This window comes from Dipteris shenzhenensis, chromosome 3, assembly GCF_047967505.1.
Source record: "Dipteris shenzhenensis isolate YYH24624 ecotype China chromosome 3, Dip_SZ_1.0, whole genome shotgun sequence".
NCBI classification, from domain to species: Eukaryota; Viridiplantae; Streptophyta; class Polypodiopsida; order Gleicheniales; family Dipteridaceae; genus Dipteris; species Dipteris shenzhenensis.
Window position 1 is genome coordinate 50,350,765 of NC_141598.1, and position 16,741 is coordinate 50,367,505.

General features: G+C 45.1%; 1 protein-coding gene across 1 annotated transcript; it reads left to right on the top strand.

Annotated features, from left to right (window-relative positions):
- Positions 1-222: 222 nt before the first annotated feature.
- On the top strand, positions 223-1,829 carry LOC147903953 (fe(II)/2-oxoglutarate-dependent dioxygenase 4-like). Its single transcript, XM_087372846.1, has 4 exons — positions 223-612; positions 729-952; positions 1,039-1,360; positions 1,467-1,829. Exons 1-4 carry the CDS (start codon positions 313-315, stop codon positions 1,719-1,721), a joined length of 1,101 nt encoding a protein of 366 aa, XP_087228972.1. The 5' UTR covers positions 223-312; the 3' UTR covers positions 1,722-1,829.
- Positions 1,830-16,741: the final 14,912 nt, after the last annotated feature.

A 16,741-nucleotide genomic window follows, 5' to 3' on the forward strand; every position in this document is an offset into this window, starting at 1 on the left:
ACAGACATTGGACCCTTTTTAAAGGGATATAAAAACTTACAAAATTTTTTGGACTTTGTTTATCCTTTTTGCTTGTCCTTTTTTTTTTCGAGACTCCACGTAGAGCTAGAATCTTGGGACCCATGGGCACTTGAAAAAAGGCATTGCCCATGCGCACTTGCGCACGCTTGTTAAAAAAAGGTTAGAAAGGTTATGTCAAGGTAAATTAAACTTGCTCTATTATGTACGTCCTTAGTTGTGCATTCTTGTTAAAATATGAAATGCAATATGACATACATATATTAATGCACAGTAGGGGACCTGGGACGAAGTATGGCAGCCTTCGGCACAAGAGTCTCACAACTCTCCATTGCAGATCATCCAGCGGAAACTATGGATGTTGCAGATTTGAATCCTCCTTCTGAGAGGGGCATCAAGGAGCTGCTGGAGGAAGAGGACCTCTCTCATGTTCCAGATTCCTACGTTCAACCTCCCGACAGGAGGCCTTGCTTGTCCCTGGTCTGCCACACCCACCAGCCTCCTCTTATCGACCTTGCAGGCCTTGTAGCTGACAACAGACGCGAAATTATCGAGAAAATTAGCCTCGCGTGCCAGGAATGGGGCATCTTCCAGGTTTGGTATTTCGTGTTTGATTGCTCCTGCTTTCTGCGAACAAGGAACTAATCTGCGTCCACTAGAGAGCAAACATTCCTCAGTAAGGGACTAATCTGCGTGGACTCGGATTTCAGGTGATCAATCACGGAGTTCCCAAGTATTGTCTAGACAACATATGGGCAGCATCTGGGGAATTCTTTCAGCTCCCAGCACGGGACAGGATGCGATGGTATTCTTCCACTCAGCGAGATCAGACGTTTTATCTTCCGAGAAATGGAAGAGACTGGGCTGACTCTCTAGCGTTTCTCCAAGATGAAGATGGGACTTGGAGCTTAAGCAAAGCGCCAGATGTCTGCAGGTGAGTTGGACCTTGATATCTGAAAGGAGAAATAATGCTACAATTTTGATCTTGTTAACCGATCGGTGTCTGGTTGTGGGTTTCAGGGTGCCAATTCTGGATTACGTCAAGCAAATCAGAAATCTCGTCGGTATGTTATGCCAAGCACTGGCGGAAGGCTTGGGGGTGGATGCAAGACAACTGGAAAAGGCTGGAGCAAGCAATCTTGCTTACGCAAGGCTGCATTACTACTCTGCTTGTCCGGACCCAAGCCTCGCTCTGGCGAAGTCTGACCATACAGATCCTAATGTGCTCACAGTTCTGATGCAGGATCAGACAGGAGGGCTGCAAGTGCTGAAAGACAATGTTTGGATCGAGGTGAAGCCGGTACAAGACGCGTTTATAATCATCCTCGGGGATCAAATGCAGGTGTGCATGTTCTCCATTCCATTGATCGATGGGCAGGTGGAAATTTCCGCCTGTTGAGGAGCTAAAAGTCTGCTAAACTCCTTGTCGTCGTTTGATTGCATTGAAAATCCTGACCAACGGGAACTACAAGAGCGTGGAGCATCGAGTAGTTGCGAACAAACATCGGGCAAGGCGATCAGTGGCATGTTTCATGGCTCCTCGTCCACAAGAACGTGTAGGTCCGATGGAAGAGTTCATCACGCAGCGCCATCCCAAACACTACAGGGACATCGACTACGAAGAATATAGCAAACTTTTCTCAAAGGATACCTCGAAGAAGTCAGCTTTGAGGCAGTGCCAATTAGCTCCCGATAATTTTTAGGCCTTTCTACGTCGAGGGATTTATGGGGTTAGTAAGCTAGGATGGTGATTCATTTACTCCATTCAATATGTTATATTAGAGCATAATATCATGACCTTTTTGCTTTAAATTCTGGGAGAAGACATCTTCTTACTATCTTATCGTATCTTATATCTTATATCTTATCTTATCTGACTTCTTACTCTTACTATATACTTACTATATACTCTATATATTAAGGAGGGTGGGAGGCCATACTGTGCCACGTGTCTTCGGGTGGAGAGAGCTTGGAGGGCACCACGTGTCGCACAAGAGGAGAGGTTGGAGGAAAGCTGGCGGGGAGTGGAGGGAAGCATCGAAGGGCGTGCCAATTTGAACCGGTTCCTTCCCCAAGAATGTACGACTTGCCCGTAGGATCATGCACCGTTGATCGGTTGTTTACTTGCCCGTAGGATCATGCACCGTTGATCAGTCGTTCACGCTTAGCTCCCTCCACTCACGCATGCTTAGTCATTCAGTAAGAGCCCGATGGATCGTTTCAACCCCTAGTAGTGCCACTGTCAGAACTACATCCTGCCTTTCATGTTCATGTCCAGAGGATACTCGCTCATACTGGCGATGATGTCCTTCAACGTCCGTTTTTTTCCCAGTGCTTTGGCAAGCGTTGGATTTGAGTGTTGCCATTTTGCATTCAAGAGATGGCTTGACTTCAGAGCAGTCCAAGGAAAGTTGTGTGCACGCCTATTTGGGGAGTGCAAGGTTGCAGCAGGTGGCTTCATCCCCCTCCCCATTCACTTGGTGCAGGCTCCATTCCGTCACAGAAAGGGGAGACAAAAGGCAGCTCAAGGTACCTACCGTTGCATGAAGTAACTGCCTCGAGCTAAGGCGCTAAAGCAAGCCTATTTCCTGCACTCTTGGTTAGCTGCGATCTTCCTGCCGTCAATCTGCCTTCCAACTACACGTGAATCTTCCAACAAGGGTTGAGGGGTGTGTGGGTTCCGCTGGTGGAGAACATAGACACTTTGCATTTGTTTTGGTTGACGTTCTCTAATCCTTGAATAGAATCTGCTGTTGTTTTTCTCTGTGAAATAGTTGTCTAGCCAAACGAAACATTTAGAAGTTGAGGATTGAATGGCTGAGAGATTCCAATAGCAGACCACGCATGTATGTGTTGTACATTATTCGTAAGAAAAATGGGAGAGCAGAAATGTGCAGGACTCACAAGTATTGAACCGATGTCTGATAGACATGTAAGCATTGGACCGATGAACTCATTGGCCCAACAGATGTATAGAGGTATGTGACGATTGATTTCAATATCCCCTCTCCCCTCTTGCTGTTCCAAATGAGTTCAATAAGAAATAATTTCCAACAACTTGGCTCACGAGGTAATTGTTGAGATGACGAAGGTTCTTAAACATGGAAGCAACGAGAGTGAGTTGCCATCTGTTGAGAAATGCATAGAAGAAGGTATAGCTGCACTCCAAAGCTCTCACTCTCTCTCTCCCCACGAATCCTATAATTTGGGCATGAGAATAGATTGATGCAGGTGCTCTCAAGAGCCCCTTGCTACATGCTGTCAAAGATGGAGATGTTGGGTCCAATGCCATGTATGGAGGAGCATCCTACGTAGGCTTCCACAACCACAGCTTCCTTGAGCTCCTTCATTTCATCCAACATGGGCTCCTCCTACAACACCATCAGAGACGTCCTTACTGATGCCCATAGTGTGAGCTGTGGCAATTGATTTGCCTGGCAAATGAGGAAATTCACATCCCCTATAGTGAACCACATTTCATAGTTTGACCTTCAGAATTTATGTATTAGTTGAACCCTATACTGAGAGAGGTAAGGTACCGTAGCTCACAAAACGGTGCACACGTACAAGTATTTGAAAGTTGGGGTGTATGAGGATGGGCGTTGGGGCAGCAAGTTAGGCATGGGGAGATAACCAAAGCTTACTACAGTTCGGTTACCTTGGAGGAAATCGTGTGTCTAGCAGCAACTTTGTGTCTTGCAGTCTTCTCGGAAGGAGAAATAGGAATTGCATCTCTGGCTAATGCAAAGTTCCTGAATACTGGAGCTTTGATTCGTTGTCATCCCTATTTTGCAAAATGGTATCAGGTATCGAAGAGGTTAACTATTCTAATTTAGATTGTGGATTGTTTCAGATGGAGGAGCATGCTATGGGGGTTGATGACTCTTTGGTGGATGATGAGGCCGCAATGGCATGGGTGTAGCAGATGTAGGACGATGAGGGTAATAGAGATCCATGTGAAAGATTGAGAGGACTATGTTTGTTGTTGTTGTTGGGCGAAGGTCAAGATACAACAAGGTGAGATTGGGTTTTTGGAGATTTTATTTACGTAGAGCACACGTTAGTACATGAAGTAAATTGTGGTGAGCTCCACGTTATACATCTTTTTGAGTGTTTTTCATCGTGGGCAATAGGTTAGCAGCAGAGGTGTAGATCCCATGGTTCTTTACATGAACAAAGTGTAAAGAATAAGCGAGAGAGATAGGAGACTCAAGTTCAGCTTTCTTCACAACACACAAAAGAGAGAGGACACAAGGTTGGAGGGTGAAGCCTTTCTTCACTTTTGCACACAACAACAATACAATAGAAGAGGGAAATACCCTATATGTCAAACCCTAGGATACGTGGTTCATATGTGAACCCAAACCAAAAACATACGTGGTAGTCTAACTACACCACGAGTACAACTAACATAGGCGGTGACATAAATGATAGTCATCCAGGAGATATATCGGGGGTAGAGCTTGATATCTCAACACTCCCCCTCAAGCTCAAATCCATCTCACGTACACCAAGCAAGCTCCTAAATCTGCGAAGCTTCTCGGTACCCAATGCCTTCGTAAAAATATCAGCCACCTGCTCCTCAGTGCTGACATAGACAAGATCAATCTCACCTGTTAGAACCTTCTCTCTCACAAAGTGATAATGCACCTCAATGTGCTTCGTTCTAGCATGATAAACTGGGTTATTAGCAAGCATGATGCTACTAATGTTGTCACAATGAATGACAACTGCTGCATGAATTGACTGTCCCATATCTGCAAGTAGCTTCCGTAACCAAGCTACCTCACATAAATCCATTGCTGCACCCCTGTACTCAGCCTCTGTGCTCGACAAGGCAATTGTTGGCTGCTTCTTGCTGCTCCAACTGATGGCACCACTCCCAAGGAAAAACATAAAACCACTAGTAGATCTCCTGTCTGAGACACTACCAGCCCAGTCAGCATCTGTGTATCCATGTACCTGTAATGCACACCCAGCTTCATAAAAAAGTCCATAATGCAATGTGGACTTCACATACCGCAGTATGCGCCTAGCCGCATCCAAATGTGGCTTCCTCGGTGCCGGCATAATCTGACTTACCAGCCCCACAGCATAGCTCAAATCTGGTCTGGTTATAGTCATGTAAATCAAGCTACCTACTATGCGCCTGTACATAGTAATATCTTCAAGAAGCTCACCTGTCTCTGCATTGAGCTTCACATTCTGCTCCAATGGAACAGAGATAGGCTTACAGCCTGTCATCCCATATTTGGACAGCATGTCCAAACCGTATTGCCTTTGCAATAGCCATATCCCACTCGGGGATCTAATAACCTCAATGCCCAAGAAGTAACGCAGCTCTCCCAAATCCTTCATCTCAAATTTCTGCTTCAACAGCAGCTTCACTTCATTAATGTCTGCATCACTATCACCATCCGAAGCACTTGCTCAGCTATCTTGTGTGAAGTTAGCCATGACTCCACAATCATACGTGACTCTCTTTGAATCGATGCGTTCCACGTGAAAATGTCATCCATATGACCATAATGCACTGTACTTTTTATACTGCAAAAGAGCATCATTAAAACAATGAAGATGCATCTATTTTACAGCGTATATTGCCACAAATAATTAGTTAATTACATCAACAAGTAAGAAACTTACATGCATCATACATCCAGATGATAATTCTCACTCGCGCTCATTTATTGTCTCTCCATCACGCTCGGCTTTATGTAGAGCCAGTTGTAGCCAATCAAGTGACATGTGAGTGGGGAGAAGGGAGAGATCCCGTGGATATGGTTGCGATTGCCTATACATTACTCTGAGTCTCTTCCTTGCAACTATTCTTTTTGCTTTGGCCGTTTCATATCTCTCAATCCACTTTTGCATCTCCTTGCTATTGAGGATACACAACTTATTGAATTTCTTCATTTGCTCTTCACTCATCTTTCTTTCCATCCCTTTTCCTTGGGGAATCTCACCAACGATGCGATCATCATCCTTGTTATGCCAAGCTTGCAGCATATTGGGATCCGTGGATGCAAGAAACTCCATGATATATAATAATAACTCTTGCACAAGCCATCCCTCTACCATGCTTGCTTCTAGTCTTGCTCTTTGTCTTACAAATCCCTTCAAAGTTTTCATAAACCGCTTGAGAAAATACATCCACCGACTATGAGCGGTACCTTCAATGGCCACCTCATCAACTATGTGCACAAGCAAGTGCACTTGAGTTGTCATAATGCCCGAGGGAAAGTGCTTCTCAAGCAAGCATACGATTTCGATGGATTCCATCCTAGCCTTCTCGATGCTCGATATGGAGATCTCTTTTTGAGATATCCACCTATTTCACATGCCCATGTAAGATATATTCATAATCAGTCTACAGATTATTCAGCTTGAATTGAAGAAAATGCAATCAATGCAATTTGATAGTAAGCATACCTCACAATACCACTGATCTTGAATATAGCATTTCTAACATCTTCTTGTAAGCACCCTTTTACTGTAATTGGGAGAATGAACTATTAGACCAACAAAGAAGTCATGTCAATAATATAACATAATCATAATCATAATTACACTAACACATCATGATTATCGGTACACTAATCCTACAGCTTAGAATACCTGTAAGACATTGAGAAAGCTTAGAATCCTACAGCCTGACATTGAGCAAGCATTTACAGACTCTTGCATTCTTTGAATTAGAGTGACAGAAGTCTGTATTTGCTTGCTCAATGGTAGGCTATTGAAGCTTCACATGGGGAAAAAGAGGAGAAAAGAGAGGAAAAGAGAGGAGAAAAAAGAGAAAAAGAGAGGAGAAAAAGGAGAAAAGAGAGGAGAAATAAGACAGAAAAGAGAGGAGATAAGAGAGAAAAAGAGAGAAAGTGGGGATAAAAGAGAGAAAAAAAGAGAAAAAAGTGAGGATAAAAGAGAGAAAAAGAGAGAATGAAAGAGAGGAGAAAAGAGAGGAGAAAAAAGAGAGAAAAAGAGAGGAGAAAAGAGAGGAAAAGAGACTAATTGTATAGCTTAGAATACCTGTAAGACCTTGTGCCAATCATGGGACTTGAGTCCACTAAGCTTATTGTCCTTTGAAAATGCTCCTTTCAAGCAACGCATGTACCCTGTGGGTGTTTGAAAAGAAGCAATGTCCGCCTTGACTGTTGCCTCCTCTCTCATGGAGAAGATCCATGTTGCTTTCGGGAGGATAAATTTTCCCGAAGCATGCACTTGGGGCCACAAACGAGACATCCTATTCATAGTGCGCAAGTCTTCTCGCACTCCTCTTGAGTCTTTGGAACCAACCAAGTGTGCCCAAATAGTAGCCCCTACATTCTTGAAGATATGCATGGGATCCGAGAGATGATTGATTTGTAACTGACCCTAATAAGGAAGCTCATGAAAGATCGATAGCCTCTTTATACCATGAGGAGGTTCCTCTCCATTCACCTTCTAAGCTTGAATCCAGTCACTTGCCTTCAAATATGGTGGTGGTGGATCAAGCTACCCTCCACGCGTGAGATGGTCCAGCAGAAGGTATTGAGCATGACCTTCATAAACATTTTTTCTCATATGTTTGGAGTATCATGCAACGATTTCAAACCCGCTCCACAAATAGGACAAGCATGGTACCCACTTGTAACAAGTCCTGCACGTGTGCATGAATGTGTTAGTATAATACATGCATGTGAAAGAGAGTCATAAAAGCATAATCCTATATTATACATGTAAAGACACAACCACGTACCTACGCACTCTCCATATCTTGGGTAGTCATGCATGGTCCACATCAAGATATCCCTCACCAAAATATAATTGGTATGTCTAGGAGCTCTGGAAATATCAAAGACCCAGACTCCTCTCCATAAGATCTGTAACTCCTCTATCAAAGGTGCCATGTACATGTCCATATTTTTGGCCTTGTACTTCCCTGGCATAAGTAGTGTAAGCATGAGGTGTCCCTTCTTTATTGTTAGCCATGGTGGGATATTATAATTCACCAAGGCTATGGGCCATGTCGACCAAGATGTCAAGCATAACTTGAAAGGATTCATGCTGTCCATGGTGAGTCCAAGATGTAAGTTGCGTGGCTCCCTCGCAAAGTCTAGCCATTGATTGTCTATGTGCTTCCAAGCTACACAATCTATGGGAATCCTCAATGTGTCATCAGTGGACCAATGAGATGCATGCCAAGTCATCAACTTATGCTTTCTCTCTTTTTCTCTTATGCTCATATGCTCATGCATAAGCATAAGCATATGCTTTCTTTCTTTTTCTCTTATGCTTATGCTCTTTTTCCCTCTTCCTTCTCTTATGCTTATGCTTCCCCTCTTTCAATCTCTTTTCCCCTCTTCCTTGCCTTCTTTTCCCCTCTTCCTTGTCTTCTTTTTGCCCTCTTTCAATCTCTTTTCCCCTCTTTCAATCTCTTTTTTCTTCTCTTATGCTTATGCTTATGCATGAGCATATGTCTCCTTGTCCTTGTCCTTCTCCTTTCCTTCTCTTCTTTTTCCCTCTCTTTTTCTCCTCTTTTCATAAGCATATGTACCACCTCCATCACAGAGTCCCATTGCAGCTCTAAATCCAACCTCCCTCACTAGCTCCACCACCCACTGCAGCTAGCCACAACCTCCCCAGGTTCATCTCACACCTCCATAGGTCAGCTGTACACACAAGCCCAGGTAAGAAATCTATCAGAAGTCATTGTTTTTTCCTGTTAGTAAGGTGAAATGACCATTCCCCCCACTCCCTTTCTGTCCCCTCTCCTTCAATCCCTCCCTTAGCCCCCTCCCTCGCCCATAGCCCCTCCCCCCCCCTCCCTCAACCTCTCCCTTCCTCGCCCTCCTCTCCCTCTCAGCCCGTCGCCCCCTCCTCTCTCAGCCCACTTCCTCCCCTCTCAGCCTGCTTCCCCCCCTCCTCTCCCTCTCAGCTCGCCCCCTCCCCTCTCAGCTCGCTCCCCCTTCCTTGCTCCCCTGCCCCCTCTACCCCGCTCCCCTCACCCCCGCCTCTACCCTTTCCCCTACCTCTAACCTCCCCCTACCCTTCCCCCCGCCTCTGCCCTCCCCCTACCCTTCCCCTGCCTCTACCCTTCCCCCCACCTCTATACCCCTCTCCTCTACCCTTCCCCTGCCTCTACCCTTCCCCCACCTCTACACCCCTCTCCCCCTACCCTTCCCCCACCTCTACTCTTCCCCCCGCCTCTACACCCCTCTCCTCTACCCGCTCCCTACCTTCGCCTCTCCCCCCCCACCTCTACCTCTCTCTCCTGTACCCCCTTCTATCCTCTCCCACTTAGCTATCCCCTCCCCTCTCAGCCCGCTCCCCCTTCCTTGCTCCCCCGCTCCCTCCCCCTGCTCTTGCCTCAGCCCTCCCTCTTGTGGTACAGGTCCAGCACGCAGCTCCTCAACCTTGACAGGGGGTGGTACAGGTCCAGCACCTATAGGCTTAATTTCCACATGGCGGTCCTCCTCAAGATGGTGGTATAGCTCCTACTCGCCAGAGTGCTCCCCTCCACTAAGCACTCCTTTGATACCGCCACCTTCTACCTCAAGTGCCTCTCGACCTTCTACCTCAGGGGCACCCGATGCATACCAGTGGGTTACGATTTGTGTGCAAATTCCTCCTTCAGTTCACGAGGATACACTAGTGGACTCTGCTTCACCTCGGGCTGTCCCTCCAGTCTCACCTCACACAATCGAGACGCTTCAACTATGACCTCCTCCCTAGTTGCAGCTTCTTCCCTGGAACCAGCGGTGCCAGACACTCTCTTCAAGGTAGTAGAGTTCTCTGCGGCTGGGTAGACACAAGATCGAGAGCAAATCCTCACTTCCTCCCTTGGATAGGGGGAAGGGGATGGCTTACACTATTGATCCTCTTCCCTCAGAAGGGATCCCTCGCATTCTGGTGTCTGGCTTGATTCATAAGAACTCATTTTCAGCTCTGGCAAATGCTTCAGATTCCCCAGAGGAGGAGTTTGTGCCCTCTACTTTTGGTGAGCCAGTGATTGGGTTTCCTGTTGGGAGGGCTTCTTTGTCATGTGACATGGTTCTTTCCCTGTTGATTTTCTACCACTTGGTTCCATTCCTCGCTCCTCGAGTAGGAGGTTTTCCCCTATTGAGGGGTTTGTTTCCACCACTAGGTTGGGTAAGGCGTTCCACTCTACATCCTCCCATCGATGAGGATTATTAGCTAGAACATATAGGGCCTATCTGGCATCCCACATCGCCGCCGCAGACAACTGATCTGGGATCAGCTTCATCTAGGTGTTACTGGGGGTTCCATTGACATCTTATTTATTTAGGACCACAAACTGGATTCTAGAGATTGTGCCAAGTCAAGCAAGTTGCTTTCTGGCCATACTTTTTTGTCTCCTGCCTTGGGCACTAGGGGGGCACTTCTATTTCAATTTCACAGTCGGTTCTCCCCTTAGTTGTTGGACATGGAGTCATTATTCCCTCTAGGGCTCAGTGGATCATTCTCTTGATTGGAGGGTGTAAGGTTGGTTTCCTTAACTTGTATGCCTCCAACATTAGAGGGGAATGTGTCATTATGTGGAAGGATTTGCTCTCCTGGTCCCCCATTGTGGATTCATGGGTGATTGGAGGAGACTTTAACATGGTTGAGTTAATGTCAAACAAAAAAGGGGGTAGAGAAGGAGCACTTCAGTCTTTGGAGAGAGCAGCTTGGGATGCCTTCCTTTTTCACTATTGTGCCAAAGATACTTGGTTGGACTATGCCTTTCTTATTCAGCCACAGTCCCTCCTGTTCTCTTGGTTGAATAGGAGGCAGCAGATGCCTATTCATGCACGCATTGTCAGATTCTATGTAGATGATTGGGAACTACTAGACAGAGGTGGATCGGTATGCATTACTGCTGAGGTTTCCACTTCAGACAACTTTCGTATTGTGCTAGCTATCTCAGAGCTTCACTTGAGAGGCCAGTCTACTAGCATCAGGATTCCAGATGCCTTGTACACAGAGGATGACCTTATAGAGTCAGCCCTGTCCAGGGTGGGCAGCCATATCCATCACATGTAGTTGCTGCCCTTTCTGGTATTAGCGACTTCTACCACTCAGTTTCTTGTAGCAAGAGACGAGATATTCTCAGATGTGAGATTGGTGTTCACCAACAGTTGGTAGCTTTGCAGAGGGAAGAGCAAAAACGGCCTTCAGATGCTTGGATTTAAGAGCGCCTTGCTGCAGCAAGGGCTCATGAGCAGATATTGCTTGATCAGAGAGCAGAGTATGCCTTTCATGCACGGGAGTCCTTTTGGATTCAGATGGGTGGCAGAGTCAATAAACACTTTTTCTCTACTCTTGGCCCTAGAAATAGTAGAGAGAGTGTATCCCAGCTTATTGACTCTGCCAGATGATGTCATGTGCATAGCTTCAGATTTTTATGCCGCCCTTCTTACTGTAGATCCTGACACATGGGATAGAGAGGATGCTAGACATGTTATTTGGCAGAGCATCCCCTTGTTGGTGAAGCTGGATATGCATGTTTTGCTTGATGCACCTTTCACCAACACAGATTTTAGGACTGCACTTTCAGCCCTTCATAAGGGCAAGTGCCTAGGTTCGAATGTCCTCACCCCTTCTTTTTTCATTGCATTTTGGGATATGATTGGAGACTACATTACTTCAGCCCTGCATGGCATTTGGGACTTTGGCGAGATGCCCAGGATGCTCACATAGGGTCTCATCCACCTTATCCTGAAAGGAGGTTGTAGAAATTTAGTGTCCCAGTGGAGGCCTATCACACTTTTGGGGACATGTTACAAGATTCTGGCCAAGGCAATCAACCTCCGATTGCAGCCCCTTCTCCTAGATCTTATTCATGACACGCAGACGGGATTTGTGCATGGCAGAAGCATTTTTTATAACATTTTCTCTTTTTGGGAAGCTTCAGAGTGGGCCATGCAGAGTGGCTAGAATCTAGCCATTCTATTCTTGGATTTTGAGAAAGCTTATGATAGAGTGGATTTGGGTTTTTTGGAGGGCACCCTTCTACATTTTCGCTTTACTGACACTTGGATCAGAGGTGTTTCCTCTTTGTACAGATCAGGTACTTATTGGTGGGGTAAGGGGTGAGAGATTTCAGATTTCCAGATCAGTCCATCAGGGATGCCCCCTTGCTCCTTTTCTTTTTTTGTTTGTGGCTGAAGCTATGAGTATCTATGTTAGATCTCAAGCTGACATCTTTGGGCTGAGACTTCTCCCATCACAAGGGAAGAGGAGCTACTTGATAGTAAGTTGGCATATGACATAGCAGTTTACTTAGATGCCACACCATAGATGCTCACTTCTTTCAGGACAGCATTGGATTTATTTTGCTTGGTGGCGGGGGCACAGATAAATTGGAATAAATCCAATGGCTTTTGGATCAGTGATGAGGGCACTCTAGTTTGCGGGCTTGACATAGGATTCACTTGGGTTTAGAGGGGTGTGCCTGTCAGGTATTTGGGGTGCCAAGTTGGCTTGAATATTTCTTCCATGTAGCAGTTTGCTCCCGTGTTGGAGAGCATCAAGAGTAAGCTCCTTTTTTGGAGCTTAGCCAAGATGGATCTTGCCTCTAGAGTTGTGGTGGTCAACCAGCTCCTCTTAACCATGGCCTATTTTGTTTGTTCATGCTGGTGCCATTCTAGGGAATGCATCACTCACCTTAGGAGATCGATCATAAATTTTCTTTGGAGTGGGCTTAATGGCATAGCAGATGCGTTAGCCAGGGTGGCTTGGGAGACCCTCATCCTCCCTACACAAGAAGGGGCTCTCAATATCATTGATCCAGATTTACAATGCAAAGCTTTACTTTGCAAGATGGTTGTGCAGGGACTTATGCCAAGGCAGGAGCTGTGGAAGGAATTTCTTATTAGCAGCATATAGACGTGCACACCTTCTTCAGGAGGAGACTAGATGAGTAGTGTGATGCCAAAAATTGATATTTTTTATTTGGTGTTGGAATTGTTTTTCTCTATGTTTGATAAGAGTTTGAGTATCAAGTGATAGCCTAGCGGCTCTCAGCTATTTCTATTTTCTATGATATTGTATGGGATTGAGAGGATGAGTGGAATGGATCATTGTAAATACCATAGGTATGAATTATAAATACCTTGGTATGGGGTGAGAGTTATTTGTGTATGGGATATTATGGGCTTTTTAGAAAATAGGAAGAGAGTCATATAAAGAGGTGGGATCAAATCCATGTGTGCCAATAATATAAGAGAGGCCACATGCCAAGCGTGTGGAAGGCATGTGGAGGAGTGTGGAGTCAAGAGGCATCCTTCTAGAATTCCTATGTGGAATAAGGAGGATGTGGACATATGAAAAAGAGAGGGTCCCTATGGGCTCCATGTGGGGAGACTCTTGACTTTCTCAATATTTTAAGAGTCTTGAGCATCTTGTGATGGGACACATGGCAAGAGTAGCCAAAAAGGACATGGATGGTGACATACGGGCTTATGTGATTGATGGGGAAAATAATCTACAGGCAGCAATTGTAAATGGGTAAAGGAGGGTGACAAAATCTCGATAAAAGGAGCCCTCCTCTCCCTTGTTCATCAATCTCTTCCACCATTAGGCCTCATGTTGCTATAGCTCTAGTCTCCTCAAGCCTCTTCAATGAGCCTTCTCTCCCTCTTGTAGATATTCTCTTATGTAGACTCTTGAGTCCATCTCTCTCTAGTTCATTCTCTCTCTATGAGTAGTCTTGGAGCTTCCGCTCCCTCTTGTACGTATGAAACCTCTTCTTTTCCCTTGTGTTTGTAGTATTTTGAGTTACATTGGATTGGAGTCTCACTCTATTAACAATGAAGATCACTTTGTATTCCCTCTCTTGAGTCTCTCTTCCCTTTTCTTTCTTTCAAAGCCTTAAAAGTTCTTTCTATTCGGTCGCTCACTGTGCACACATGGCTCATCCATTTCCCAAGCTACCATGCAAACTTCTTCCCCTCTTCAAGGCAAAATCTATGAGTCTCTTTAAGGCACATGTCTTTATGTGCTTAGATCTCAATTTAAATACTGTTGCAAAAAGTTATGAGTCTTTGTGTCTGACAGTCTGTTTTCATGACAGTTTTTAACCCGTCTAGTAAACTATCCATAACTTTTTGGCCGCTTCTCTCTGTCTTACGATACATATATCAGCGTGAAGCTCTCTTCAAGGCACATGTCTGTATGTGCTTATATTTTAAATCAGATATTGCTGCAAAATGTTATGAGTCTCTGTGTCTGATAGTCTGTTTTATGACAGTTTTTACTCCCTTCCAGTAAACTATCCATATCTCTTCAACTGTCTATCTATTTTCAACGAAACTTATATTAGCACGAAGCCCATCTCAAGGCACATTCTTTGGGTGTTTGAATCTTTGATATCATGTCTGTACTGAAAGTTATAGGCCTCTATGTCTAATGATAGTTTGGCGAGTGTTTTGAGCTAAGGGTAAAGGTGTCTATGAAGGAGGTGCAATGTTTCCTTGGAATCTACCCATCCGACCCAATCAGCCCCTTCAAACTCCTCGATATATATCAGTTCATATCATGTTGAGCCGCAAGATCTTCTTTCAACAACGTATCACTCTTCTGTTTGGCGCAGACCGGCTGGCTATGATTATGGCCTCTGTTGATCCTTTCCTTCTCCCTATGCTTGAGTACAACATCACTTGGGATGTTACCATCTTCATTCTAATCTGAGGGAGGAAAGTATGGTGTGGTATCTTGGCACAAAAGCTTCTTTTTAATATCTCTTTCTCAATGATAAATATCTTTGTCTATCAGTTCGAAAGCAGCAGGAAGTGAAGAGGTGCGTGAAATTTATTACCCCCAACTTCATGCTCACTTCATGCCACATTTTTGGTGGAGATGTCGGGTACGCTTGGTATTGGATTCATCCCACCTTACGAAATGGTCTCGGGTGTACTTGATTGCATGTTATGCCTAATATAGGCATGTGTTTTCTGATGTGATAAAGAAGATGCCTGGAAGAACTCCATTAGAAGAAATTGTAGCCCATTTGAGGAAACTAGAAGATTGTGAATGTGATGCTCAAGCTATTCGCACAGTCATCATGATCATATCATTTATGTTTGCACTGTTGAATATGTTGGTGAATCGACAACACCGGCAATAGGCATAATGATAGATTGGGGATTGTTTTATGCAATGGCAGCTTGGTCTGAAGAAGAGTTGAGTCTTTGGTTAGTTTTTGACTATAATAGTGGAGTGGTGATTCTCAATGCTGTCCAACTTCTTTTGCTATGCAAATGATGAAGAGTACAATATCTTGAAGCTGTTATGTACACTTCCAATTGTGAGAAGGGTGATTCTTGAATGCATGTATACACAATGTTTTCATGGTGCTGGTTGGTCACTTATTTTGGAAGATTTTGTTGAATATCACATTGTGGAGGGTTTTCAACAAGTAGTTATGCATAAAAAGTTGGTCTTGGTATACTAAGGCTCTGTGGGATCTTGTTTGGATATTGTTTGGACATCGGGAGGTACAAGAAGTTGGTCGGCAGTCTCATCTATTTGTGCAACACCAGACCAGACATCAGTTTTGCTGTTGGCATTTTGAGCAGGTTCTCCAATAAGCCCTCGGGAGAATCATTGGAATGCAGGGATGCGGGTGCTCAAGTATGTGAAGGGCACTCTTGATTATGGCATCACTTATGGTAAGGGCACTTCCTTGGCTGGTCATTGTGACTCGGATTGGGCTGGAGATGTTGATTCCAGGAAATCAGTTTCTGGATACTGTTTCTCTTTAAGTTCAGGTATCTTCTCGTGGAAACAACCAACAGTGGCATTGTCTTCTACCGAGGCTGAGTACAAGGTAGCATGTTTTGCTGCATGTGAAGCAGTGTGGCTGAGGAGGATCTTATGGCACTTGGGAGTGCAAGAGAATGAGGCAACTGTGCTAAGGTGCGACAATCAATGTTGCATGGCCATTGCTAAAAATCTAGTGTTTCATGCGCGCACAAAACATATAGAGATTCAGTATCACTATGTGCATGATTTGATCAAGGACGGGATAGTGGAATTGGTCTACTGTCCAATAGAGCAAAATGGAGGAGATATCTTCACCAAGGCACTCGGGAAGGATCAGATCTTCAGAGACTCGGCATTGGGCTGAGAAGGTAGTTCACCTACGGGTGGACATTGAGGGGGGGTGTTAGATATGCTCAATGACCCACCCTCCTAGTAACCACCAGTGGTCCAAGGTGCTCAAGTTGTGAGGCCCCCATACGAGGAGAAGCCATGTGTGAGCCTAGGACACTCGATGGATCCTGACTTGCATGTCAGATGAGGTCTATCAATGAGACCGTTGATGGTAGAAAGGTGATTGTGCGGGAGCCCCTTATTCTTGTTGGGGCCTGGGGGCCAGTTGGGCCCCCTGGTGGGGGTTCAGGGGCGAGAGTCCCCGAGGCGATGGTATAGGGAATATTCCTTGAATATTCCATGGACGACTAGTCGATTCCGCTGACTAGGTTGACTGGTCGGCTCCACCAACTAGGTTGACTGGTCGATTCCACCGACTACGTTGTTCCAAATACCACCCTCGTAGCTATAAAGAGGTGACCTCCCTAGTCCATTGTATCAGATCAGTTCAGATCAGATTAGATCTTCCAGCTAGTAGCTCTTCACCTAGTATCTCTCTAGATCGCCATCTAAGCTCCATTGTGGGAGTGTATGGGTGGACAAAGCCATCATCTGTACTACATCAGTATTCAAGGTAAATTTTGTT

Coding starts and splice junctions, on each gene's coding strand:
- LOC147903953 (XM_087372846.1), top strand. CDS start 313: ATGGCAGCCTTCGGCACAAGAGTCTCACAACTCTCCATTGCAGATCAT. Junction 613..728: donor AGGAATGGGGCATCTTCCAG/GTTTGGTATTTC, acceptor CTCGGATTTCAG/GTGATCAATCACGGAGTTCC. Junction 1,361..1,466: donor TCCTCGGGGATCAAATGCAG/GTGTGCATGTTC, acceptor ATTGCATTGAAA/ATCCTGACCAACGGGAACTA.